The sequence below is a fragment of the Passer domesticus genome, chromosome 7 (genome assembly GCF_036417665.1).
Source record: "Passer domesticus isolate bPasDom1 chromosome 7, bPasDom1.hap1, whole genome shotgun sequence".
NCBI classification, from domain to species: Eukaryota; Metazoa; Chordata; class Aves; order Passeriformes; family Passeridae; genus Passer; species Passer domesticus.
Genome location: NC_087480.1, coordinates 48318780 through 48345807, shown reverse-complemented (window position 1 = coordinate 48345807; position 27028 = coordinate 48318780). Strand labels below are relative to the sequence as shown.

The following is a 27028-nucleotide window of genomic DNA, read 5'->3' as shown; positions in this document are numbered from 1 at the left end:
ACAAAGCCGAAAGAACAATCCTGAGGCCTTGGAGCAGTGTCCCCTGGGCTGCCAGGAGGTGGCACTGATGGCCCACGAGCCCGTGCACACACACGGAGCCCAAGGGCAAGCACAGAGCAGCACAGGAGCACTCTGCAGCACGCCACAGGAGTGTCTGGGTGTAACACACGCAATTATCTGCCAGGTTACCTCAAAGCAATGCCTGCAGTGCAGCTGCCTCTCCTGAGATTGTGGGGGAGAAAAGACACGGGAGCTGTGTGAATAATTTAACCGTAATGGGAATGCCACCACACCTTTGTAGTTTCACCTTCTGTAAGTTACAGTAAGTGCAGGCACCACAGAGAAACCTACTGTACTATGCTAACATCTGTTTTGTTACCTTGGACAGCAATAAAATGAACCGTGACCACTCACAGGCATTATCTCCTCTCTACACATTACTCTTAAATGTAGAGTCTAAAATTGTAATTTGTTTTTAAAGAGTCAAGATTTTCCCCTAACAGAATTAAGGGTTTTAGTACTAGTGTCTGTAACTGGCTTTACTTCTAGGTATGTAATAAGCTTGGAAATAAAAAGACAGCATGAAACAGTATTAAATTATATTAATATACTTTCACTTCCAAAAGAAGAAGCACAAACTAAACAGGGTATGGTACAACTGACACTTTATTCCTTCGTGATGGAGATATACAGTATTGAAACTGCAAGAGTCACAAAAAAAATTAAACCAAAGTGCAAACCTCTATTAGAACTGATTATGGAATGTATTAATGTTTTTGGCACAAAAAGTGGGGAATTATATACTGCAACAAGATTAAGTTTAATGAATGTAATGCTTCTGTGCTCAGTAGTCACATTTGTGCACTGCAGAACAATACAATGTAAAACAGTGACTAACACATTCACATACAACTCCATACAATTCACATCACACGTCCAGTTAAAACTTCTCTGAAAATACATGAGGTCCACTGATACTTTGTTCACAATCACTTAACAAATACCATTGTTTGAGCAGGCTTATCTTTTCAGCTTCCTTATTGATAAAAGCAAAAATAGACAATCTTAAATAGTAAATTATTTTCCTCAAATGGCTCCATGTGGATGTTGATGTTTTCTATTAATTTGGCTCTGACTTCATTGATAAAACGTATTTGAAGCTGAACAAAATCAAAAGCTCTTTTTTTCCATATTTTCCAATTTGCTGTGAACAAACAGCATTCTGTATACTGGCTTTTTGTTTTCAAAACTGGACATAGTGGTGCCTATGAGCTCTATTCTTATCACATAGAAATCACCAAAAAAATCAAGAGCATAGCTTTACACAGTGGCATCTATTTAAAACTGAGTATTAGCATGGTAAATGGAAAAATACATAAATGGAAGAATTCAAGTTTATCTCATAAGGTACAGTATGCATTCACATTTTCATTACAGAGAGAGACACTGTATTCACATTCTGCTGAAGAAAGAAACCCACATATCACAGATCTCCCCAAACTCTTAGCAAAGATAACATCCATGAAATATCTATACTGCACATTCGGGCTCTTTCATTCCAACTGAGCTGAACTGCCTGCTGAAAGGACAAATCCTTTGATGAGTAATTCAAGCCCCACTGCTGAGCTATTACCACAAGAACTTCTGACTGGTCTGCTCTGTCACACAGCCTGACAGTTGTTATCAAGAGTTTTATGTGGGCAACTATCAGTGTTCAGTGTCTCATCTTCCTTTTTTGGTTTGGGATTTTATTTTATTATTTATATTAATCAAGGATGATGATTTACATCAGGCATCTGAGAAATGTTCTGGTGAAAAAATGTACAGGACATGCATTAGATGCACATGTGTCACTGCAGAAATGTCCTCACAACTGAATTCTTTGTTTGGGCAACAGAAAAATAAAGAGCAAACAACAAGAACAAGAAGCATTTGGCATGATTTTAATTCTTAGTACCATACTGCAAATACATAAACTGAAGTGTTCATAATATTTTTCTTTCTAATGCCAGAATAAAGATTAACAGGAGAAGCTGTGAGGTGAGGGCAATCCCACTAACCAGCTTAGGTAACTTTTGGCATCAGACTAAGATGTAACCTAGAGCATCTATGTTAAGAGGCTGTGATTCCTACTGAGGCCAAGAGAGAGAAAGCAGGTGTGGTTGTAGAGCACCTCAATTTTGTGCCTGAAGTTAGACAGTTTGAATACAACAACTGAAGGAATTCAGATCCCTCAGCTGCTCTCTTGCTTTCTGTATACCAAAATGCAGCCCTGAAACCAAAGAAACCTAAATGGCAAGAGATGAAAAACCAACCTTGCTGTCTACACGGCTGTTTCTCAGCTCTGAAATCCCAACTCCTCCTCTCCCTCCCCTAGGGAACCAGAGAAATTCATTGTCACACATTCTATGGCTTTCAAGGACACAGGGTAACAGCAGTGTCACCAGAAATGGTTCTTTTTTTTTCTGGAGACATCTTAAAAAGAGGAGTCACCCTTGTTCTTCTCTGATTCTACAGCTCCTGCTGACTGTCATCCTTCTAGCTCAAAAGAAGTTGCTCAGATTCAAAGCAGACCCCTCAGTTTTCCCTCTCTCCTGGCACCTACTCAAGGAGGGAGTGAGTTTAGGATAGTCCATCATGGCTTGGGACACTGTGGAGTGAACAGCGAAGAAAGAGAAGTGAAGAAAAAGACTCAAGTAAGAACTGAGGAAAGAAGGTAAAATCACTTGGGATTAAGCAAGAAAAGTGCTCATCATGCCTTGATGAGCAAACTAGAAATGAGAGCCTGAGGAAGGAGACAGGTGAGAGGTGAGAGAGACTGGAGGAAGAAAAAGAGCAAAACCAACACTAGAGAAATATTTAACAATAAATAAAATGGAAATCCTACAGCCTAACTCTCCCAGTGTAGCCCCAGGAGGCACATGGACAAGTCAGGATGGGGGGGCTGTTTCAGCTTTGACAGCTCCCAAGGCTGCACAGGTTTTTAACAGAGCACAGCTTGCCTTTAGGAGCTCACAGCTCAATACTGCAGGGCCACTTTTGGCACAAAATCTCTGTTTAATGTCAGGTTCTTTTGAAATGTGTGATACTTTATCAAATATTTAAAAAGCACCAAGGGAAGGCAGAAAAACATTCCCCACTGCAACATTTACATCCTGAGAGCCTGATCACGTGGCTCAGGTTTAATTGATGGTGCAAGGGAATGGAAGAGACAAAGAGGGAACTTTAGGATCACCCTTTGGGACAGGAGAATCATAAACAGAAAAAAAATACCCACTTGCTGTTTGGCTGGCTGAAGAACTTCTTTGGGCCATGTTCTTTACACATACAATATATTCACTCATCACTGCTCTCTTCCCCACCTGGTGTCACCACAACAAACAGAGCACCCAGGAAGCAGCAGGTGTACTCTGGGAGCTGCCAGGAGGTTTTCCTCTCATCACCACTGAGATGCAGTGTGAGATGTGCCAGAGAGAGCCTACAAGCACGAGTACTTGTGTTTCCTCCCTTATGGCTACACAAAACAGCTCACAGGTTTCCAAAGGATATCCCAGTGGGCATATGGTTAATTCTGTTTGTTTTCCTGCAGACCACATTGCCCAAGCCCCCTCACTCACTTCCTACTGTGCCTCAGCAACGTGCCACAAGTGGTTCAGGAAAGGTGGAGGAGATGTCTAGGAAGCTGATAACATGTTCAGACTATTTGTCAGTCTCTGGAAAGTTCCCACTACTGCCTCTGTTTGGGAATCGCTCCCATCCTTAGTTTACAAATGATTTAACAAGAAGCATGTGAATACAATGCTGTGTGCTTCACTTTGCAGTGGCCAAAAAAAAATGCCATGACTCAGTGGGTAAACATGGTGAGGAATTTGCTACAAAAATTATATTTGCCTTAACTGAATACCACAGTGAATATTCATGCCACTAAAAAAATGTAAGATTGTTATTGTTCCAAGGAAAACTGTCCCAAGGGCAGATAAAGAAAAAATGACAATCTTCCAGGAAAAAACAGCTTCCCTTATTCATGGTATAATCCAGGAATAGCTGTCCTTCAACTACTTCTATCACCCTTTTCTTTTGAATTTGGCTAGTAAGTGGCCTCCAAATTAAGAGAAAACAGAAAAGAGAAACAAATTTTAAGATGTAAACAAAGAGATTTAACTCCCCCATACTTTAGATTTCTTTTTGATCTCTGCATTTAATTTTTGTGGTCCAGAGGCTTCCTAGGATCTGGCCTTTTTAAAAATTCCTCTCCCATTCTCACCACATTGAAAGTCATGGTCTTAGCAGGAAACTGGGACCTGAATTGCAGGAGACAACTCATGTGGCTGCACTACTGTCTTCTTCTGTCATTCACGTTTCCCAGGCAGTCACTGCCCTTGAACGCTCCCATCAGAGGAAGCTTTTCCAAAGCTGGTACCTGGTGTCTGAAATGGATTCCAGCCACAACTCTGTGGCTGTCACAGCAGCACTGTGATGTGGCCAGGACTGTGAGCACAATCCACTGCCCCCTGTCCCAGTAGTGCAGGGAAAGCTTCCCTACCACACAAGGTTCATGAGCCCACTGCGTTTTCTTCAGTCCCCCTAATACTTTGCACCACTGAAAGTAGAAGACTGAGGAAGGAAAAAAACCATGTAGAGCAAGGAAGCAAGAGAAAAGAAGACAGAAGGAAACAGTGTAAAGACAACAGAGATGCTTGAAATATTGAGAATATCAGCTGAGTTTCATGAAATTTTCACACAGATATGTTAAATCACTAAAGCTAAGGGTTAGCCATTATAATTGTCTTCTGCTAGCCCATGGGACTAACTTACTTCAGAGTTATGTGCTCCCAACAAACCCTACATCCACTTTATATACCATCTGCAAGGACATAATAAAAATTCACAATGCAAAAAATCTGTAAACAAGGGTTAGTAGCACAGTGGTACAGTAGATTGTCAATAAAAACAATAAAAGTGTGGATACAGATTCGTCTACCTTGTGTGTAACATTATTGCCAGTTACAAGGGAGGGACTCTGTAAACTCATAATTCTGAAGCTTTGTTAATAAGCACAGAGCAACAGGTGAGTGCCCCATCTACTTTCGCCAGTTCTGTGTTGGCTATTGGGATCAGCATGTGGTCCTTCAGCTTTTCAAATACCTGTTCAGGAAAGAAAAATGTAAGGGAAAAATCATTACACTTCACACCTCTGTTTCCCCTTTTCTCTAAGTACCTACAGAAGGAACAGACATGGATTTGCCAGCAGTGCCAAGCCATCCCATCACCGTTAATGAACAGGAACAGTCACGGTGCACGTGGCCTTCTGCCCGTGGCACTCACACACACCCCCTGCAGCAAGGGAGCTGCCAGGGCCTCGCTGGCAGCCCGGGGTGGCTCTCACCTTGGCACTCTCGGGGTACTCCTCGGGGGCTCGGTGCAGCAGGACGTGCCCCTTGCTGGGGATGTTTAAGTAGATGCAGTTTGCCGCGGCGTCGTCAGGCACTGTCAGCTTGTCGTAGCGGTGGTCGCTCATCTGTTGCATGGTCTGCCAGGAGACAAAGTGCAGCTGTTTAGATCAAACACAGCAGCAGTCCCAAAGTAATGGGAGAACAGAATCTTCAGGAATAGCTAATTGTGATTGCCAAGGCAGTCAAGGACCATTTTGCTATGCAGCAAGCACAGATATTTCCTTTTATCTCTGCCTTTAGAGGAGAATCTACTAAACCTAACTAAAAGGAGCACTAGAAAACTGAAAAAAAAAAATTGTGCAATAGTTCTTGCAAGCATTAAGCAGGGCTCTTTGTAAGCATCCTCTGTGGGGTCTTTTCCTCGAGGATTGCACACTGAGTATGCAAAACTGCTCCTGACACTGATTGAGACTATAGGTGCTCTGCACCTATAAAAAAAAAAGCAACCATTGTTCAGTATTTATGTAATGAGTATGAATTAAACCAAACACGACAGGAATGGTTCCCAGCTTGGATATCAGCCCAATCTTAATTCTTTTCAAGGACCTCTGTTCTGCCTTGCAGGCAGTTACTCTTTCACTAAGCACCTGTGCTGGGGAGCGAGCAGGCACGGCTGCGCTAATCCTCGTTCCCAAGGGGACAGCACAATGCCCGCCTTGCAACAGGAGAGCTGCTGGGTATAAATATAAGGCTCATACACAAATGTAGACCCTGGCTGGCTGGAATTTCAGAGACAGAGACTCTCAGGACACGACAAGCATGCAATCCCATGTTTTGGATCAGACCCATTTTAGTAAGGATGGGAAAAGCCTGAAGACAAGATGCCTGACTCCCAGTTGTAGCATTCCAGCTTTACATCAGCTTCAACCTCACAGAGACCAAGAATAACACAGAACTGAACAAGGCTCAAAGTCTAAAACTTTGGTTCTACTGAAAGCCTAAGCAAATGCAAGGGTGTCCATTTCTTCCCCAGCCCACCTGTGTTCCCACATACATTGCACATACATGTAAAGATGCAAACAGAAAGAAAAGGCTTTTTTTTTTCCAGCTTAAAATATTATCTTTAGAAAAACCTGGTATTTTGTTAACAAGATTTTTCAACTGAATTCCCTTCTTAGGGGGAACCCAGAGATTTACATCCCATAGCAGAAAGCAGACTTCAATTTTAGGCACAGTTAAGTTTGTCACTAAATTGCTTCCACAGTCATTCATCTGTCCTACTTCTCATTCATTACAGAAATACCACAGGTAGCTGATTTATAACAGGGTCTACACAACATACTGGGAAGCAACAAAGATCTCATGCTTGCCCACACCTATGGTAAGTAATTCCCTTATAGGTCTACATTTTTCATGTTCTAGCCTGAGTCATCCACATCCCGTGGAGAACACGAAACTCACAACAAAGAATGCCATGCATTCCTGAGGAAGTGTTATCAGATTGTCATTTCTTGTTCCTTCTCATGTTATGAAACTCTCCCAAGTTCCCAAGGACACATCTACCTCCATAAAAGGTTAATGTGTTTTTCTGGACAAAAATCCTTGCACCTTTACTTCACCAGATGTAATTTTGTATTTTCATATGCTTAGCACAGCTGATTTCTTTTTTTATAATTTTGTTTCTGTTATGTTGCCAAGATGATTTTATTCTGCTTTCCTTGGTGTTGCAGACATCCTGCACCTAGTGTGGCTCTTCTACCTGGTAGCCAGAGTCAGCAGACATGTTCTCTATCTGCAGCTTCCCTGTTCCTTCCTATACAATGTTGTTAAGTCTTGACTAAGGAAACACTTATTAAATCTGCACTAAAATACATGTATCAGTAGAAGAAAAGCCACTATGTCTGGATTTCACTAAGCTCCCAAACAGTTGTTCTTTCCCCACTCCTTGTTGGAAACAGAATTCTGATATTGTAGGTTTTCTGTAGGAAGATCAGAAATATATTGTGAATCACTGTGAAATGATTCCTTATGAAATGATGAAAGAATTCTTAAACAGAAGGGTAAAGACAAGTCTCCCATTCATTTGCTTCTGCAAAATGCTGAAGTGGGAAGTACACCAGCAAGCAGAAAAAAAGGACAAGTGGCAGGGCCCTAGTGCCTCAAGGACCAGCTTTGGGGAGCCCGGGAGATGAGGCCAAGGGCATATTAAAAGGATTGCTTTCAATATTAAAAAGCACACAAACAGTGGCTGAATTAGTTCAGAAACAAATCAGAAAACCCGAGTGAGAAAGTGAGACAAAGCAGCACAGGAGTTTGAGGACACAGCTGTGATAGTGGGACTGGGATCTCAGCTAGCTGGAACAACACCACAAGAAAGCTTTTATTACTAACTGGAGGTTTGACAACACAAGATTACTCTCTTCCTCAGCTCTTAAGATAAAAAGGAAATCATATTTGCAAGCTTTCATCACTGTTATAACTATGCCTGACTGTTGCAGTAAAATTTCAAAAACCACTTACTTGAGAGAGTGCCCAGGCAATAACACCCCAGACCTGCCCCACAGGGAGGCTCTGGATGCAGCAGAAATGCACCAATACGACACAATCAGGGCACTTTGCAGACCCATGTGGTTTTCTGTATTTCTATTATGTGAAGTCATTAAGTACATGTGCCTGGCCAAACTGACTCCAGGGCAGAGAAAAGGAGATAAAAGCAAGGTCCTTTGATTGTATTTTCTATCAGATACATCCCAAAATAAGATGCATTTATAGAGGGCTGGCTTTCTGTCCACAAACGTTGTACAAGCAGCTATGTTAAGAGCCAGGCATTTCCCGTGTGCCTAGATTTTCTGGGAATTTTCTTCAGCCTAAAGAGGGTAATTTTCACTGCACATTCTCTCAGCCCTTAGTCATGCTTTCCTTATGTTGAAGTCATCCACATAGCCTAAAATGCCTTCTCTATAGTTTTTTTACAGTGTGTCCTCAGACAGCTGAGGTAATGGATAAACTAAATAATCCTAACTATGAAGCAGCATTATACATGAAGGAAAAAAGTGTATGCATTTTGGGTCTGTTATCTCTGACAGAGCTAAGATGACTGCATGCACTTTTAAAAGAGGCCAAGCGTAGCTACAAATGTTCCCCATGAGGAAGGCCCCAGTCTGAGCCCTGCTGCCTGCTCACTCTGGGACTTATTCACACCCAGACTGCTGCAGGACAGAGAGCGACCAAACCTGCCCACAACGCACATTTGTATCTCCAGCTCCCCACAAGCAAAACCAAACATGCACTGAACGCTCCCCTTGCTAACAGGGCATTGAGCACTACACTTAATGCCTGTGTGATGCTGGCAGAGAGGCCCAGATTTCCAGGGTTTGGTGTTTATATTGATTAGCCACTGTTTTCCTGACTGCTAACATTTAAAAGAAAAATTAAATCTAAGCTCAAGTGGAGTGTATGTAACCCTACACCCATGGGATCATTCCCTCACCAGCTTTCAGCCATCCTTTCTTAAATCCTTCAAGTCAAAGTATTCTTAAAAGAAAATAGTCAAGTCAAACTATTTAAGATAATTCTTCTATCCCACCTCTTTTCTTTCCTTCCAAGCACATTGAACTTCAGCCCATTTGACACTGATGCTTAAGCAACCTTTGACCTGAGATCCAAGAGAATGAAAGGGGTGAGAAAAGATTAAACTACTACAAGGCTTCACCTACAATGACAAAAACAAAGTATTTTTTGTGGTGCAGGGCAACTAAAAATGCATTCAGCATTGTCATTCTGTCGGTCCCGGCTGCACACCACTTTACACTGAAACCAAAATTGATTCACTGATTTATTGCCCTGACTGTCCTTTGAGTTCCTTCCTAATTTCTTTGTATTTAGAGAAACAATTGGCACTGGAGAGAGAAAGCAGCAGCCTTTGGGTTCAACACAAGAAAGTGCAGGACAGAGTGGAGCTGATGAGCTGTGCCACATATGGGACACAGCAGCTTCTCAGAGTTTCCTTGAAACAAAGCAGTGGCCATGAAACACTTGGCTAGGCTGGCCAGAGGGGACAGAAGAGCAGAGCTGGAAAAGCCAGCGATCTTGCTGGAATGTCAAGATCTATCAGGAGTGTCCCCCTTGACATGCAGACAGGCAGGAGAGACAACAGTGCAGTAGATTCAGAGGGAAGGGCCATCACAGCCACTGTGAGCAGCATAAATCAAAGGAGAATGATCTAAGCCTTCTTGTCAGGCACTAGGAAGACTGATAGAGATACAGGACAGGACAGCACAGACCTACAGACACAAAGTACACTGAGGATCTCTTTGAAGCCAGCAGTGCCCTGGTCTGCCATGGTCAGTACGCCAGATTTCTCAGTCCATCCACAGCCAGAGTGTTGCTTTAGTTCCCGCCTAACACCCACGGTCTCAGCAGCTGGGCTTTGGGCTTTGCCTCCCTGCTGCACCCTCTCAGTCATGTTTTCCAGAAGGAAGAGCTCTTTTAAGCAACCTCTCCCACCCTGCTCCTCGGCTTTTCCTGGCACAGGACGCCTTTTGCATCAGCACAGATGCGCTGGGCACCGAGTGTCATTCGTGTGCACACCTGCACTGCTCTGCCCCTCTGGGCCACCATCCCTCACAGCCACACTGTCACCTGCCTGCCAGCCCTGCCAAGGACCACTGCAAAGGGAAACCATGACCTGAGAAGGAGGAAAGGAAGCGGATTACGTGGGCTGTTGTTTTCAGTGGAGAAGGCAGGAGCACGAACATCCTGTCGTTTGGAACAGGAACCCAGGGAGAGAATAGTCAAAGGGAAAAAAGAAGCAAAGGAATAGAAACATGAGTCCCCATTTACGCAAAGCACATGACATCTTCTCAGTCAGCCTCTGACCCAGCTCCTGTGGCTGACAGCCTCACTGGTGAGGAAAAACATGTACTGAAAGGGACACTTTCCTCACCCTTTAAAAACCAACAAACAAAATGGATTCATATAATAACCTCTAGTATATAAATATATACTTTTGAGTCTTCATCTTCCAAAGATTCTTCTGCACATATATAAACTGAACAGCACTAACACTAAGTAAGTGCAGTGGCTATTACATGATCTAAAATTAATTCAAAGTAAAACATGTGTTGACTTTTTAAGGTAGGAGGTCATCTGGCACTCAGTGAAGACCTACATCCTCTGAGATGATATGAACTCCTAATTCATAAAGTAATGAAGAATCAGAAGGAGACAAAGGAAAGTACATAGAATTTTATAAGTTGATTAATGTATTGCTTGATTATAAATTGATTAATTTTCCTATCTACAAGGCTGAGAGAAGCAGTCTCATTTTTAATGTTTAGCTTAAAGGGGAAAGTTCTCAACACTTCTTTGTATTTCACTAATCTTTCTTTGTTCCTGCATTACAAAAAAGTCAGCATTCATCTGCACTTTCTGCTAATTCCCTACCTGATGTCATCTTCTTTGGGTTATTAATATTAGTAATGATTTCCACAGCAACCCATTGTGATAGCATAAATAGAGGATTATGACTTCATGTGGGGAATAAGCAGAGGCACAAATGATGAATTCTTAAGGAAGAAGAGATAAAGTTTTCATGCAAACTTGTTCATTACTAGAAAAGACAGTTGCTATACAGACAATAGGAAAAGCAGATTTAGCTGAGCCTTTTCCTCCTGCATGGCAGTACAGACTGTTTTCTAAGAACACCAGCGAGATGAAGTTCTCCCTTAGGTGTCTGGAGGGATTTTTGTGGCAGAGCTGGGAACCCCTCTGCTTTATCCAGGCACTATAACCCTCCTGTCATGCAGGGAAACAGTGCTCAGCTCTTCAAAAGCTGGCACATTGCAGAGACTTCAGTTACACAAGATGGAGTAAGAACAAAAGGCATTTAATCAAAGGAATGGGGGCAACTGCCAATGCGAGAACAACTCCTTGTGCTCAAGTCTAAAAGCTCTGCTCTGATCACAGCTTGGATGCAGACCAAGTGCATAGTTACCCAAAAGAGACTCCTTTCTATATTATCCTTAAGATGTGGTTTTGATAAGCCTCCCTTGATCACTGTCAAAACAGCTGCATTAGCAATAGCATCCTCCAGGGAATAATTCAGGGGAAGAATGAGCAGCTCCACTCCCAAAAGAAGATACTGAATGAGAGAGTCAAGAACAAGGCAGGACAATCATGTCCAAGATTTTATTGAAAGCAGGAGGAAAAAAGAAAGGTATATTGCTAAAGTCATGGCATTGCACTACTGCAGATACTCCTGACCATAAAGAAATCCCATTGAATAATGAGGCTGGACTCCAAGATACCAAGGAGCAGCACCAAAGTGCAGGTGTGACCACTGCTCTGGGTCCTGCTGGGACAAATCTGTGAGGGAACATGAGGGGTTACACTATCAGCTGCATCACCTGCTCTGCCTTGCACCCTGACTGGCAGTGCTGCTCAGTCCTGACATCTGCCATGGCCACACTGCCTCTGAATTAGCATACACTCCTCCCAAATGACCACCTGGAATCCCAGATGTTTCACATGCCACTCCACTATTCCAGATCTCAGAGGAAATGCACCAGACTCAGCTGATTGCAGGACTGAGCCCATGGTGGGATGGGTGCTCTCCCTCCCAAGATCCATCAGTGATCCCACACACCCTGCATGATCCCAGACCAGTGGATTCACACCAAGGCTTTCTCTGCCAGTCCTGTGGGGAGACCCCAGGGCTGGTCTTTTGGTCAATGCCTGGCATCAGAGCCTACCCAAAGGACAGACTCACTTCTCAACAGTGAGAGAACAACTTTTTCAGTAGGAACTTGCTCCAGATACAATCCACACTGTATCTTGCTCAACTATCCAAAGGGAATAGTTGAGCCTGTCAAAGCTGGGAACAACGTGTGCCACCCTCAGATGCTTTGGGATTACTACTGAGTTATCCAAAGGGTGACAGAGATGGTCAGATCAAGGACTGTGTCCACTGTCATCTGCTGCTGTCCACGTCTGCACTCATCACAAAGTGGAGGGAAATTGTGCTCTGCATCAACCAATACAAACAGCCACAAATGTGGCTTTTCTGGATTCAGTATAGAGCAAGAGAATACAGCAAGGAGTGTGCAACAGATGCTGTGTCACAGTTCCCATCATTACCTTGCCTGGCTTTTGCCTGTGCTGCTGGAACCTGCACTGGATTATGTCCTGGGCCAGTTCCTGCTCTTCTGCTGTCCCAGCAAGACCCAGGGCTGTGTCCCTTGTTGGGGAAAAAGCAGTGCAGGGTACAGCACTGCCCCATCAACTCGGTCAAGGTCAGCACTCTGACAGGGCCTGATCAGAGCCCAAAGGTGACATGTTTACAGGAAATCCTGGCCTCACCAAGGAACCTGAAAAATAATCCCAGGCTTCATCATCTCAACAGCCATGGCTGATGTTCAAATGTGGAATTACATGTATGGAATTATAAACAGGTTTAACTACAAGAAGGAATTAAATGCATGCTGAAAACAGCAGAGGGAAGTTGAAGTTTCAGATGTGATAGTCACCAGAGGCCCCAGTACTTTCTGCACTTAATCTGTCTCTTTCTTTCACCAAGTTTCCTCAAGTGCCACTTTTCAGCTGCAGTCCAAATAAATACACTACACTTGCCAAAACCTGGAGAGGATTTAATGGTTAAAATGTCATTTCTGATTTATTATCTGCTTCTAGCATGTGGTCTATTATCCTAAACTCTGTGGATTCATTTCCCAGCTCACTTGCAGAGCTTTACATTACACATACTACACGGAACTCACAATCAATTGCACTTGGCCATATGTGAGCACCAGATGCGATTTCTTTTTCTATTTTTAAAGTATTGTAAGGATACATAAGTTGCACCAGTAAGAACAATCAAGAAAAATCTCTATTTCAAACAAGAACATAAGCAAATAAATCCTGTTTTAAATGTAAAATGTTAGCATAGCACGATGTAGCAGTTCACTAGAAGCAGTTGCCTAAGATGACATGTGAAAACAACTCAATTACCAGAGATGGTTAAAGACAGCTCCATCATCTTGCTTGTATGATTGCATTTCCAGTCACAAAAAATGGCAACGTGAAGGAGGAGTTTAAAATAACAAGCTATTACAATAAAGGAGTGGCATGCTGGGCTGTGCCAGGCAACAGACTCGGCAGGAGCTCAGGGCACTGCACTGCCACAGGCTCTGCTGGGTACCAGGAGAACAGCTGACAGCACTGCCACACCAGCTCAGCTGCTGAAATCCAAGGAGCAGCTTTTCTTTCCAAGTGTCAGTTCCTCCAAAATCCTCTTGCACTTGCATTTCCACAAGACTGCAAGAAGCTGACTGCCAACTGAATTTTTTTGCTTTGGTGGCAAGTAAACAAATACAAATACATTGTCAGAAAGCAAGAACTCAAATGTTTGGAGAAGCTGGTGATCAGCAGCACTGCAAATGCCATAATTTCTAAGGCAGACAATTTAGCCATTTGTTTGCCAATAGTTTCTCATAAGAGATTTAGACTCCTGGACGAACAGCCAGATCCAACTCACTGGAACATGTTCTGGGTAACATGTTCTGTGAGCAAACACTATCCTCAGACACATGCAAATGTGCTGCTAAATGTCCAGTGCAGAGGAACATATTGAAACCTGACAGTTGATTTGTTTTTAAAATTATATCCACCAACAATCAGAGACTGCTAGATTATCTTGTTAATTATCATGTTCTTTTAAAAATGCATCTGCTTATTACTTTACCTTGATTAATGCTGGTGTTTACTTGATGGTTAGTTATCAGCAATATTTGATCAAGTTAGACAAAAAATGTTTTTGGTTACAATAGCTAAATTGATGCACTGCAACATGATTAGCCAGGCTGTGCAGAAGGGTTTAATCAAACTGATGAGCTCTCAGATTAGCCCTGGCTCAAATTCAAATTGCAGCACTGAGCAACCAGTATTGTAGCTGAATTTTGCCCATGTTTATAAACACTCTATACAAGTGTAAGGCCTCTTCCTCCTCCTTCATGATGGAACTTTTACTTCCCCTCTGTGAATTCTAAAAGACAAGTTTCCTCATGGCAACATCTGAAATAAATATCTCCACTGGTCTGACTATATCTCCTTCCTCCCTTTTACCACCAAATTATAAGATATTTAGTCTAAAAAACTGTAAATAATAACCTGCATATTCTGTTTATTTCCTTAAGATAAATGAAGTTAAATCAACATCAGCATTCTCTTGCCTGATATAGACATTCTTTTTGGTTTGCACACACAAGAGGTCCTAACACAAAGTTGTTGTTTTCTCTTTCACTGATCTATATGTATTTTAAAATTCCAGCACCCTTAAGCAGATATTTTATAAAGACCAGAAAGAGATATGATGTTTAGAATATTTTCTTAGATGCTTTACCTTGAGGGCTTTCTGTGCAGCTTCACTTGATCCAATAGCAATCAAGTTTGGTCCAGCCATGCTGCAAAAGCTCTTCAGATGCAAAGAATCATGAACAGGGACTGTGGAGACAGCATAATCCTGTATGGGAGTAAAGAAGAGTGTTATAAATATTTTTAAAGTGTCCTAGTTCCGTAATTATACGGAGACATCCCATAATTAATTTTACTCTCTGCAAATGATCAACCCCAGGGCACAGTGTCAACTGTTTAAGTATGACACTCTCCGATGGACCAGCTTGTCTTCTCTGGAGACTGGCATAAAATCCAGAACATGTTTCAAATGCTACTATTGTTGCAACCATAAAGAAATACATTAAAATACTTAATTAAACAGCAGGTACATAAAACTTCGCCAGGAACCAGCAATAAGAACACAGGGGTGATACATGAGAACATGAAGAACGTGTTTATGTGCTCTCAAAAAATAACAGCCTCCCACTATCCAAGTGATTGTTATGCAGAAATCTCACATTTCAGATCTAACTTCAGCTTCCATCTATGACTTTACAGGATGCTCAAACCTTTCAGCAACTTGCACCTTTGGGGTTTTTTTAATTAGGTCTTAAATAAAGTACATGAGTATGACAAACATCTTAGCCAGTACAATTGTTCAATTGGTTCACTGAATGACAGCTTCTATTTCCTGTGGCATGAAGGAATCTACAAACCTTAAATGTGTCAGCCAGAATTTCTGCACCACGTTGGTTTGTCCGCCTGGAGAGACCTACGAAAAATTCTCTGCCTGGAATGAAAAAGTGGACTAGCTTTAGAGACATTCTGAAGCAATCTTTCAAGGATTTTCATGTTATATGTTTCTTTTCTCAAGCTGAGCATTTAAACTGAAAATTCAGCATAAAAGAATGCAACCTGCAATTGTGAGCTGATAATCTAAAGCAATTAATCCTTTGCCAGAAGAGATATTTAACCAGAAGCATAAATAGCTTCCCTTTCTAAATCTCTGCAGTGGTCATTGGGTCAGGAAAGACAACAGCTGGGCTGGATTAGTACACCACTGATTAACCATTTCCCTCTCCCTTTGAGATTTCCTCTGGTCTCAAGGCAGATCTGCAGTCATCAGCATCCTCCAGCACCAGAGAAAATCAGTGCTGGATCTGCACTGCCTCAGGAAAGCCTCCCTTCCTGGTCTGCCTCTGTAGGAGACCCTTCTTTCCCTGTGGTGCACTAAGGCAGGCAGGCAGCCTCCTGTGACACTGATCAAAACAAACAGGCTTATTCAGCACAGGCAGGGAGCAACCTTGTGTGCGGCCAATGTGAGAAAATGCCTAATGGGTTTAATGACACAAAAAACACAGGCAGTATCTTCATCTCTGAAATCAACCATGCATGTAAGGCTCATGACATCTGACAGGCAACTCCACCACATCCTTGAGAAACTAAAAATGCATTTTTTTGCATTTAATTCATTGAACTAGAGACAATTGTCTGCATCAAGCTTTTACAAGTCCTGAAAAGGAGTCTGGTGAACATTAGCTGCTTGTAATAAGAAATATGAAACAACCTCAGACAGCTGACTACTGAAAGCATTTTTCTTATTGGCATTTTACAAGCTAAAATAAAATCTGTATGCACAGTGCTGTTCTTTGTAGTGTGTGTACTGCTACTCCATTTATTCAGGTATTAGGCAGGACATTGAGGGTTGCACTGAGAACTCATCTCTCAGCAACCTTCGTGCCATTCAGCAAACACCCGATTCAGCAAACCACAGGAATGACATTTTCTGATGCTGGTATCAGACAATGTGCAGTCTTTAAGGCAGTCAGAACATGTAAACAGCAAATTCACTACCTGTAATTGTTATACCTGTAAATAAGACGTCTCCACCATCCAAGGTTGCGTTTTCATCCACCATCTCAACTATATTAAGGTTGAGACTTTCTAGTACTCTCTTCATGGCTTCAACCTGTTTAAAAGAAAGTTATTAAGGACATATTGTACTGTTGAAAACATTTTTAAAAACCTGCCAGAAATGCATATAATTAATAAGAATTAAGGCCTTTCAATGCACCTTAAGCAAGATGGATGGCAGGGTCCCTTGTGGCCCTGCCCATCACAGCTCCCCACCTGCCTTCAGAGGCCTCTGTGGTCTGGGGGGATGGCTTGGCAAGTGGCAGAGATTAGGCTCTTGTCTTTGCAGAGGAGCCATGCAGCATTCAGGAGGGACAGACAAGGGGTCCAAAAGCACATGGTAACTCCAGTCCCTCTGCACAGTAATATCCTCTTGCAAACCTTGTCCCTTGTGTTTGGGCCAGAAAAAGCTCCAGCAGAGGAGTGAGGTTCATTCCTTACACTCTGCTCAGACACAAGGGGTGGTTCTGCCCACCATGGAGGTGGCAGCTCTACCCCAAGCCCCTCTTCAGCCCGCAGGAAAAAAAATCCCCTAGTCAGTAAACATTCAAATTCCTCATGGCTTTGCAATTTTACTAGGCACTAGTTCTCCTTGCATGTTTGAGCTACCCTGCTTTAAAATTACAAGATATTTCATGCCTATACATTGTGGGGCTTGCTGCTTGCTGTGGAGAGCCACACACACGGCTGGAAGTCAGAGCCTGTTTCCTGCTGAAAGAAGCTTGTTTAGGAGCAGGGAATGCAGCTTCAGTAGGTTCCTTCTTTCCCACTAAGGGCTGCTGAGGATGCCTAAAACAGAATCTGTTTCTATAGAGGCGCATATAACTTGCCATCCAGAACAGGGACTATGTTCACAAACAGCATCACTGTGGTGCCTTGTAAGCCAAAAGAAGAACCTACACACAACCAACCACTCACCAAAAGCATAAACTTGCAGAATGTCAATAAAAATAAGAGCTCATCCACAGAAACCTGTGAACTTGATCCCACACAGGGGCATCTTCATGTTCAGTGAAACTTCCTCACCATGGTTAACTTGAGGTGCCCAGAAAGCATTAATAAACATGACAAACACAGTCAACTCCTTTTATATTTCTGCATGTTCCACAGGTCACTCATCTATTTAAAGTGCTAAATTAAGCATTTCTAGAAAAAAAATACACAAAGCTAAAACAGGTGACACCATACTAGACTTACTGCACTCTACAGCAACAGAGGCAATCCCAGCAGCCCTACTCCTGGGCTCTGCCAAACTCCACCTGCCACAGCAGGGGAAGGACACTGATGGTGGCAGGTCCTTCACCCTCACTGTGGCAGCCTCAGCACGAGAGCAGCACACAGCTTGGCTCACAGACCTCCCTAAGAGCAGTGCTGGTTTTAGGGAATAAGGAAAGAGATAGACATGATCCAGCTGAGCTACCTTTTCCTGCTCATTCTCCATGACTCGGCAATGTGACATTTGGGAGTGATCCACTAACCCTGAGCCCGGGCTCAAAAGGCAAGGCAGGTCCCCATGGGCTGTCAGGACAGGTGATGTTGGTCTGTGTGGGACACACTGGGGCAGCACCTTATCCAAGCCTGATCTGCTCTCCGGAGGTTTCTCTTCTCTAGCGTCTTCTCTCCCTCCAGATACTTGAGAGAAAAAACCCTGGGCAAGCACACTGCTAAAGCAGGTGCCTCGCTTAAAACTTGTGAAGGACAAAGGCAGATCTTTGTGCCACCTGCAGAACTCTGGTTATACTGCAACTCAGAACTGTATCCAGGGGGTTTCTGATTGCAAGGGATTCATCCTCCCCACACAAAGAACCATCTAAGGCCTTGGCATGCAGCCTGGAATGAGCCTACAGAATGCCTTTTACAATTAACACTTCTTTTGTGCTCCTCGGTTTTTCACCTGATGTTAAAATGACTTCAGGCAGAAATCTGGCACTCACGAGCCTCCAGGCTTAGCAGAAAGGCTTCATCTTTCTTAGTCTTGTTGTTTTACCTCCAGCATTCTTTAAAATTAGGTTTATAATGTGGATCAGACCCATGTGGTGTTTTACAAATAAATGGGGAACAGCTGAGGTAATATTGGAAAACTGCTGTTGTACAAACACGGCAACATTTCATAACATCCGTCTGCTGACAGCAGAATGATTTCTTTTGTCTGTGAAGCCCAGTGGGTTTTACTGTGCAGGTGCTACATGCATAAGAGTCAAGAGACCCCAAAGAAGAAAACAATTGTTTAATATGGAGTAATGGAGATGCAGCACGATAAAAGCAGGGTTCCATTCCAAGAACACACAAATTCACTCTTTTGTGCCAACACGAGGCAGACAGGCAAACTCCCAATTGGGACACCAGTCACAGGCAGTTAGAATAAATAAATAAAACCATCAGATGGGAGTACCTAAGGCAGAAGGGCAAATGCCAAGAAAAAGCAGGTTCACCCAGCCTACTGCATGGTCCTCTAGCTTCAATTAATCTACAACCTCCAGCAGCTTCCAAAGCCAAAACACTAAGAGGAGAAAGCCCTTTCAGCAGATGTGCTGCTGAGCAGGTGCTCCCAACAGAAGCTGTCTGGGCTTGCAGAGGAAATCAAACCAGTGGCTGCTGCCATGCACCCACTCCCTGTTCCTGCCCTCCTCCCTGACCATGTCTCCAGAAGCAGAAGCATCAGTAGAGCTGTGGCAGGACCACCATACCCACTTTCCATGGGGAGACACAAAAGCGTCTCTGGACCAGAGAACAACATCTGAGAGAGCAAGGAGGTGTCCAACCTGGCCAGCATGCAGACACTAGTGAAGGTGCCTCATGTAGTGAAGGATCAAGGCTCAAGGCTTCCTGAAGACCTCCTGGGACCAGGAATGTGCAACAATTGTGATGAGAGCAGCGCCCAGGGATGGGCAGCATTGCTGTGATGAGAGACACCAGTCACCAGTGTGGGTGTGAGTCCCTTCAGAGGTGGGAAACCTGCTTTTACCTGAGCATTCCAGCCATGCTTGGTGCTGAGAAGAGACCACTGCAGTGAGCAAGAGCAGCACAGAGCTCCCCAGGGAGAGGCAGGCAGGGAGGCAGCAGCACTTCACATCCCTGGCCCAGGAGGCCATCTAATAACCCTTGCACTAGAGCACCAATTAACTAAAGTGCCTAGCTAACGAGGCTAGTGGAATGCAAATGCTGACTTTGGATTTGTGATTTGAGTCATATGCATGTTTTAATCACCAGTTGCTGATTACCATTTAACTACCAGGCTACATCAGAGATGTCTTGAATTGTTTCTTTATTTAATTTACAGGGGTTGATGTAGCACAGACATTAAGGAAAATTATCAGAACTAGAAGTTTTCCAAAGTCACAGAAAACCAGTTTAATTTGCTTCATGGTGTCCAAGGTTTTAAAGATATTTGTAACATCCTCACATTGTTTTGCTCCAACAGCTGGGTTCATTTTAGCTTATAAAACCAAATTTAAATAAATAAAATGACTGCCATACAAATAGCTGGATCACTTTTCCATGATGGGTTTTCAAGGATTCAAGCTACAGAACACTGTTTTGTAAGGACTTCAAGCAACCAGCAGAAATTCTTAAGAGTTTTAATTGGGAAGTGCTGTTCACATGTCTGCTGGTGCATGCATGCTAGGAATATCTTTCAATATCCCTTGCTTGTGTAAAATAGAAGTCTCAAGTTACTTTTTTTTTCTCCTACAGGCAACACCAGAAACTTCAATCAGTTGAAGCAGAAATGAAAAAAAGAACAAGCTGAGATGAAGAAGACTGAATGGAAAACCTGACATTATTAAAAAGACAACTGGAAAAAATAATTTAAAAAAACCATAAGCACACTTGTAAATAAAGGATTCCAGAAAAACAAACTAGGACTGAATAGCCCATCTGCTGAATTTCCTGTAGAGGGGACAGCACAGACTTGCATGATCCCCACCACAGCATCTCTAAAGCCATCCTGCAGCAGTCCTGAGCTGGGTCTCCAACACAGCGTGTCCATGGAATGTGTTTGACACAGTACCACCTTGGAAACAGCATATGCAGCATTCAGAGTTAGCATGCGGTAAAGTCCACACAAGTAGCCTGAATCTTTTATCTCATCACTGCAAAAGGGAATCTAAAGCTTGGCTCCATCCTCAAACCTTCCCACATCATGAAGGATTGTGCTACTTTCTGACAGAGCTCCTACAGAGTGGGAATGAGATACAGTCTCAAGCTAAGGATGGAGAGGTGACTGTTATCCTCAAGTAAGATGTTTAAAAAAGGGGTGATTTTTTGATTTGATTTTACAAAGCCCTCTATTCTGCTCACACTTTGTCCTCTCCAAATAACTGATAGCCATTTTCTGAAGTATGGTGTCTTAAAACATATTGGTGACATTTTCATTCATTATGAATGAAAGACTAATTCACAGAGCTAGCTTTGATGTATAAACAACCACCTCTTGCTTTTTTCCGGAAAAGAACTAAAAGACAGTGAATAGAAAAGTCCTCTGTGGAACCGCAGTTACCCAGGAGACACCAGTAAAATACACAAAATATTTGGACACTACCTGATTACAAGCATTGTCACTATGAAGAAGACTTACACTGCTTGCTCTTTTAGAAGCAGCCAAGAGGAAAAGTCACCTTCCCTCACTTTATCTCCTTTATTTGAAAACGAAAATCCCAGGTAGTCAGAAATGCTGCGCACAAAGAGAGCACTCATCTGTATCCTTTCAGATTTCTGTATCTTATTATCTCAGGTCAGCTTAAGGTTTGTAACGTGATATTGGGTTTCATTGTACATGTATCCATTAGTACATGGGTTGAGTGTTAAAGCTTGTATGCTTTGTGCAGTGATATTTTTCTAATAAGCACATTCCTGGTGTGAGATGGGATGTGTCTAATCCATAGCAAAGCTGATTGAGAGACAATGGGCTCCAGCCAGCTCAGCTCTGTTTCAAGGAAGGAGGACAATAACTGCGTTTGACATTTATAAAAATCTAATTTCCTTGTGCTTTAAAAATGGAGCTCATTACCCTTCGGGCTGGTGCCTTCCACCAATTACTGTAACTGATGTGCAGGGATTTTTTCCTTCTCTATATTAGTACTTGATGCACTCTAAACATAGGCTGCTTCCTAAATTATTTACTGGTCTCCTGTGCGCTAACCATATTATGGGATTTATGTTATTGACAGAAGAAGGAAATTATCTTTTCAAAAGACAGTGGAAACAGGGAAATGATTTTGCAAGCCACCATCTCCCACCTGCCAAGAACAGGGCAGCTTTTCCCCTGGGTGGTGGGGCCACGGGCGAGGCGCCACTCAGGCTCCCAAAATGCCCCATGGGCAGGGGCACAGCTGGGGCTTGGCAGAAGCTGTAGATGGTATCAAGTCAGGCATCTTCTAATGACTGCAATGACTGATCTGCCTTTGTGTCCAAGCTCTCAGGGAAAGGGGGAAGGTGCCTCCAGCCCTGTCTTAAAGAAAAGGATGCAGAGAGCTTCGGAGGGCAGAAGACCATCCCATGATCCAGAGGTGAAATGAGGTTTCTGAGCTAGCAGAGCTCAGCTCCCTGTGCTCACAGCTCAGCTCTCCAGAGACCAGCCACAGTTCTAACAAAAAGGGCTCTCAGTCCAAGACACACTGCTGCACTGTCTCTGGAAAGTTTACATCCACCACCCATTTCTCCAGCTTGTTAAATCACAAATGCTGCATTTCAGACTTTACTTCATTGTGTTTTAAACAGGCATTCATAGCTGTGCAAAGCAAATGTCAGACCTAACATATGCAAATGTTAGACTATAATAATCTCAAAGGTGATTATTTCTGGAGCTATTAGCTCTGAGTTCACAAAGTGCCACTGTCAATATATAATGCATTTTTCAGCAAGGTTCTGAGTAAAGGCAATAAACAGAGATGGACAAATCTGGAGCCAGGAAAGGGCAGACTTCAGTTTTGCAAAACCAGATACCAATGTTGGTCACCATCCACGTTCTTGCCTGCCTGAATCTGCTCCATTTGGACATGAGGGAAGCCTGTCTCCTTTTGATGATAAGCACTGCCTTCCTGGACTTGCACAGGCTTCAAAGAAAATAAAGCAGTGATGTAATAGTTTTGAGGGTTTTTAAGAAGAAAAACCCACTCCTGGTTGTTTTCTTGCTTTAAGTAGGTCAGATGCACACCCTTGTGCATATTGATCTCAGAAATTTGTGGGATGTGGGTTGTGGCAGAGTTTCCAACTCATTTTCCCAGTGTTGATACCAGAAAGGGCCCTGGTTCTTGAAAGCTCATTAGGAAAAGAGCATAAGAACAAGATGCTCCAGAGCTGCTATTCCATGAAGGTCATGCAGTAAGAGTGTGTTAAGAGCAAGCCAAAAAAGGTTAGCTGTGTCCTACAAACAGCCACCAGCACACCCTGGCAAGGACGTTCTGTACCTGCCATTCCCACTTCCACCAGCTGACAGATTTGCTTTGGTACTCAACATCCCTTTTCATCCACACAGGGCCTTTGCGTCCATCCCACTGCCTTGTTTGAGAAGGGGAGAAAAGGTAAAGACCAGCAGTGGTCCCAAAGGACCAGCCTGGTCCCAAAGTGGATCACCACTGCTCAGCAGCAGGCTCCTGGATGACTTGGGTGGATATGCTGCTCCCAAGACATCCACACAAATCACATCTGCTCTGCTTAGTTCTGACTAACCTGAGCATGACCTCACTAAACTGGGCTGCACATCACATACCCAGAAAAAGGCTTTTTTGGCATTTCAGCTGATGAGAGCCAGCTACTCTGCCAACATGGAGGTTCAAAGCTAGGCCCTTATCCAGGTGGTGGGGTGGTTACACAGCAGCATCAGTCAGCCTCTCCTGGCTCAGGGGCTGGGCCAGAATACCCACCAGCACAGCTTGTCCTCAAGCCTCAACCATTTTTCATCAAACAAGACCACAGCAGGGACAAGAAAGAATATCAAGGGCTTCCTGAACTGTACTCTCAAGGAGAAGACAACTTGTTAGTTTCTCCTGATACACAGATCTCACACCAATGCTTCTAGACTGCAGCTCTTTGACAGTTTCATGCTTAACCAAAGCTTGCACCAAAAGCAGGTGCAGTTTCTGGCATAGTTTTGGTGGTTTATGAACCATGGAGTTCAGAAAGGGCCACAGAGATAATGATCCCATTTATTACTGCCCACGCACTGCTAACTATGGATCCAAACCCACATACTGCCCTACTCCTGAAACAGTCTCAAGGGATGTGCTGGTGTACCTGGTGTAGAGTGACCTGAGCCTGGGGTGAGCACAGTACCATACCAGGCATTGACAGGGAAGAGGACACAAGGAAAAAGCTGGACCAGGGCAGCCCAGAGAGGGACTGGCACATGTAGGAAAATAACAATAAGGGGTGGCATCTAAGGTTTCTTGTCCCAGAAAAGCTTCTTGATCAAGCAAGAGGGGAGCTTCAATCTGACTGATCTCAGGAATTCAAGCAGCAACCTCCTCTTCCAGGTACATACAGTCAAAACCACAATTAATCTGGTTGTCCTTTGAACATGTTGTGCTTTAATATCTAAGCAGAACTGAGGCATATAAGAACAACTTTACACAGCCCACCAGGAGTAAAACATGCTTGGGTTTCTCCTTCCTCTCTTTCACCATTTAGCCTTTAAAATGCAAGAACACTATTTCCCATAAAGCAGGAGGCAGCAACCAGCTCACTACAAAAAGTTGGGCTGAAATTTCAACCCACAGCAAGTCGAAATAATTTCAGTCAGGTTTAAAAAATTCCCTTGGAAAAAAAAAAAGGATGTTAAATAGACGGAGATTTAAAGTCACTAGAAGAATAGACTCTCTAAGACCCACTAAGCATGAAATCAGGTTAGTGGAAAAGTTTAAGTGGCATGAATGCATTGCTAGAGAAAAACAGAGAAGATTTTGCCGGATAAAGATGATGACATGAAATTTAAGTCGTACACAGGCATGCTGAGAAAATAATGTTCTAAATACTTTCTGCTTACAATTACAAAATGATCAATTGTTAAATGTTGGACAGAGAAATATATTCCATTCTGTCTGGACATGCACAGCAGGCCAAGAATGCACCTGGATAAGCCAAGCATTCATTATCTCCCAGACACTCAATATCCCATAATACCCTCAGCGGCTGCCAGCTCCTTGTCCATCGCTGACCAAACGCCATGTGCCCCATTTTACAGCTGAAAAGTATTTAAAATTCATGAAGCCTGTTGAAAGCTCAACTGTCACATTCTGCTCATTCCACAGGGTATGGGAAAACCGTGCAGAAGGGACATTTCAACCAGGGCTATTATGGCTCTTGAATAACCAATATTCCATTAAATTGCTAATAAACCCACTTGAAGATAAGTTGATCACAATCGAAGCATACAGTAGCATTCCTTTCCTTTAACACCAAGTTGTCAGGTTTCACTCTGTACTGTACTACTGTTTCTGTGCCATTTGTTCGTGCCTTGACACAGAGCATTCAAGACACTCACTTTGTCCCCAGTAATCTAAATGCCCTATTCTAAAGGGGCTGAAAGATCTTTGGCAAGGATACTCTGCTTATTTTAAGGTAGGGAAGTCTTTTCAAAGGAAAAATGAAAAATAGTTAAATACCCTCAACAGAAAAATGTGGGGCTTTGCAGCTTCTTGAACAAGGTGCCCACAATTTGAACACAGTGGAAAATGGTATGAGCACCTCTAGTGCTTCACTAGTGCTCAGCCAAGCTCAGTCTGGTATGAATTTTCATTTGAGCGAGTTTGCAGTTCAGCAACTCATTTAATCCTTCCTTCACTAAATCTTAGTTTTATCAATCAAATATAAAAAACTTCTTGAAAAAACTTCAAGAGTATTTGTTTTGCATTAAAATGCATTTTGTTAGATTCCGCACAGTTAGTTGTCAAGCTGCTGGCAGGTCTGCCATTGTCTGCTGATCTGCTGTGTGCACATGTCCTCGTACCAAGAAGGCTCCAAGTTTTGCAATTTTTAACACTGAAAAGCATATCAGTGTCATTCTCAGAGGTTATTTAAAAGTTTTAATTTTATATTGACTAACCAGAAGCTCTGACATTTAACCACTAACCACCCAGCTCTGACATCTGCCATTGTCTCTCTGAGGTATGTGGGAACCAACCTGCAGATTTCAGCTGCACAAATGGCCCAGAATCATCATCACAGACATCTGATCCTATTTGGTCTCTCTGGTGGGAAGCTCCAGACATGACACAGTGGTTGCCACCACATCTCCACTGCCACACACCAAGGATGGGCAGGGAGGAGAAGCAATTGCTCCAGAGGGCACCTGCCAGTCCTGGCTCCCTCTGGAGCCAATTCAGCTCAAGGAGCAATGGCCATCACCAGAAGCAACAAAGAATATTTTCCTTCACATTGAATTCCCTCAATAAGCAGCCTTTCACGGAGGAGCATCCGGCTGCTCCCATGTTATTCTATAACAAGGGCCCCACGGGCAGAGGTTATACTAACCCAGCATTTTTCCCTCTAATAATAGGTTTCATTCATGCTTTCAGAGAAGTTGACCTGTCTGTCGTATTTTAGCTATGCTAACACATGCTGCAAGAGTGCCCTGAGGTGTCTAGACATATATAACAACAATAATGGCAGAAAATTTAAATTCTGACCTTTTTCCATCTCCCAGTTCTAGTAAGGTTTCCACTGGCAGGCAAAAAAAGTGTAATGCCAGCAAGCCTATGGAAGGTTACTGGTAGCCATGAAATGGAGTTAAATCATTGAAGACACACCAATGATTTTAAACAGTCAATAATACACCACAATATAAAAAAAGCAAAAAGAGAATCATCTAATGATCAAATTTGCCACCACAGGGCTAGGTGGGACATTTCAACCTGAAAATAACCTTTACCAGTCTAATACTATACTGACAATTTTAATAAATCCTTAAAGAAACTATTCAGTAAGTAATATGGCTATTGTTCCTTGAACTCACAGTGACAATGGAAAAGAAAGAGCCAGTTTTTCAAGTCCTGCTTTGGCACCAACTTCCCATCTGAGGCTAACAGCCACAAGAAGGGAACAAGGATAAAACAGCAAGCAGTAAAACATGAAGAGCCCATACAGCAGTTAGTGCAGTCTCTTTTAAGAGATGGAAGCTTTAATCAATGCATTGCCCTGCATTTCCTTGCACGCTCACCATGAGTTCAGCCCAGCCTACAGCCATGGGCTGGGAAAAGCCTCTGCCCCCAGAAGCTTCCTGTGCACCCTGCAGATGCAGAGAGGGACAATGGCACCTCTTGGGCTGTTTTGCCAGGACACCCCTCACTCTCCTGTGCCTCTCGAGACAGGTCTGCAGTACATGCTTTCTCCTCACC

The 27028-nt window shown here is 43.1% G+C and overlaps 1 protein-coding gene across 2 annotated transcripts in view; it reads right to left on the bottom strand.

Moving 5' to 3' along the window:
- Window positions 1-648: 648 nt before the first annotated feature.
- Window positions 649-27028, bottom strand: part of DDAH1 (dimethylarginine dimethylaminohydrolase 1) — a 55813-nt gene continuing 29433 nt past the window's right edge. Inside the window, exons 1-6 of one of the 2 annotated variants that reach the window (XM_064428417.1) lie at window positions 19663-19685; window positions 16653-16752; window positions 15500-15573; window positions 14791-14910; window positions 5387-5530; window positions 649-5145 (exon numbers count right to left, since the gene is read on the bottom strand). In XM_064428417.1, coding sequence (XP_064284487.1) covers window positions 5029-5145; window positions 5387-5530; window positions 14791-14910; window positions 15500-15573; window positions 16653-16743 — 546 coding nt within the window. In that variant the 5' untranslated portion in view covers window positions 16744-16752; window positions 19663-19685 and the 3' untranslated portion in view covers window positions 649-5028. Of the gene's footprint in view, window positions 5146-5386; window positions 5531-14790; window positions 14911-15499; window positions 15574-16652; window positions 16753-19662; window positions 19686-27028 lie in introns of those variants that run through there. The other variant, XM_064428416.1, reaches the window with a different exon arrangement.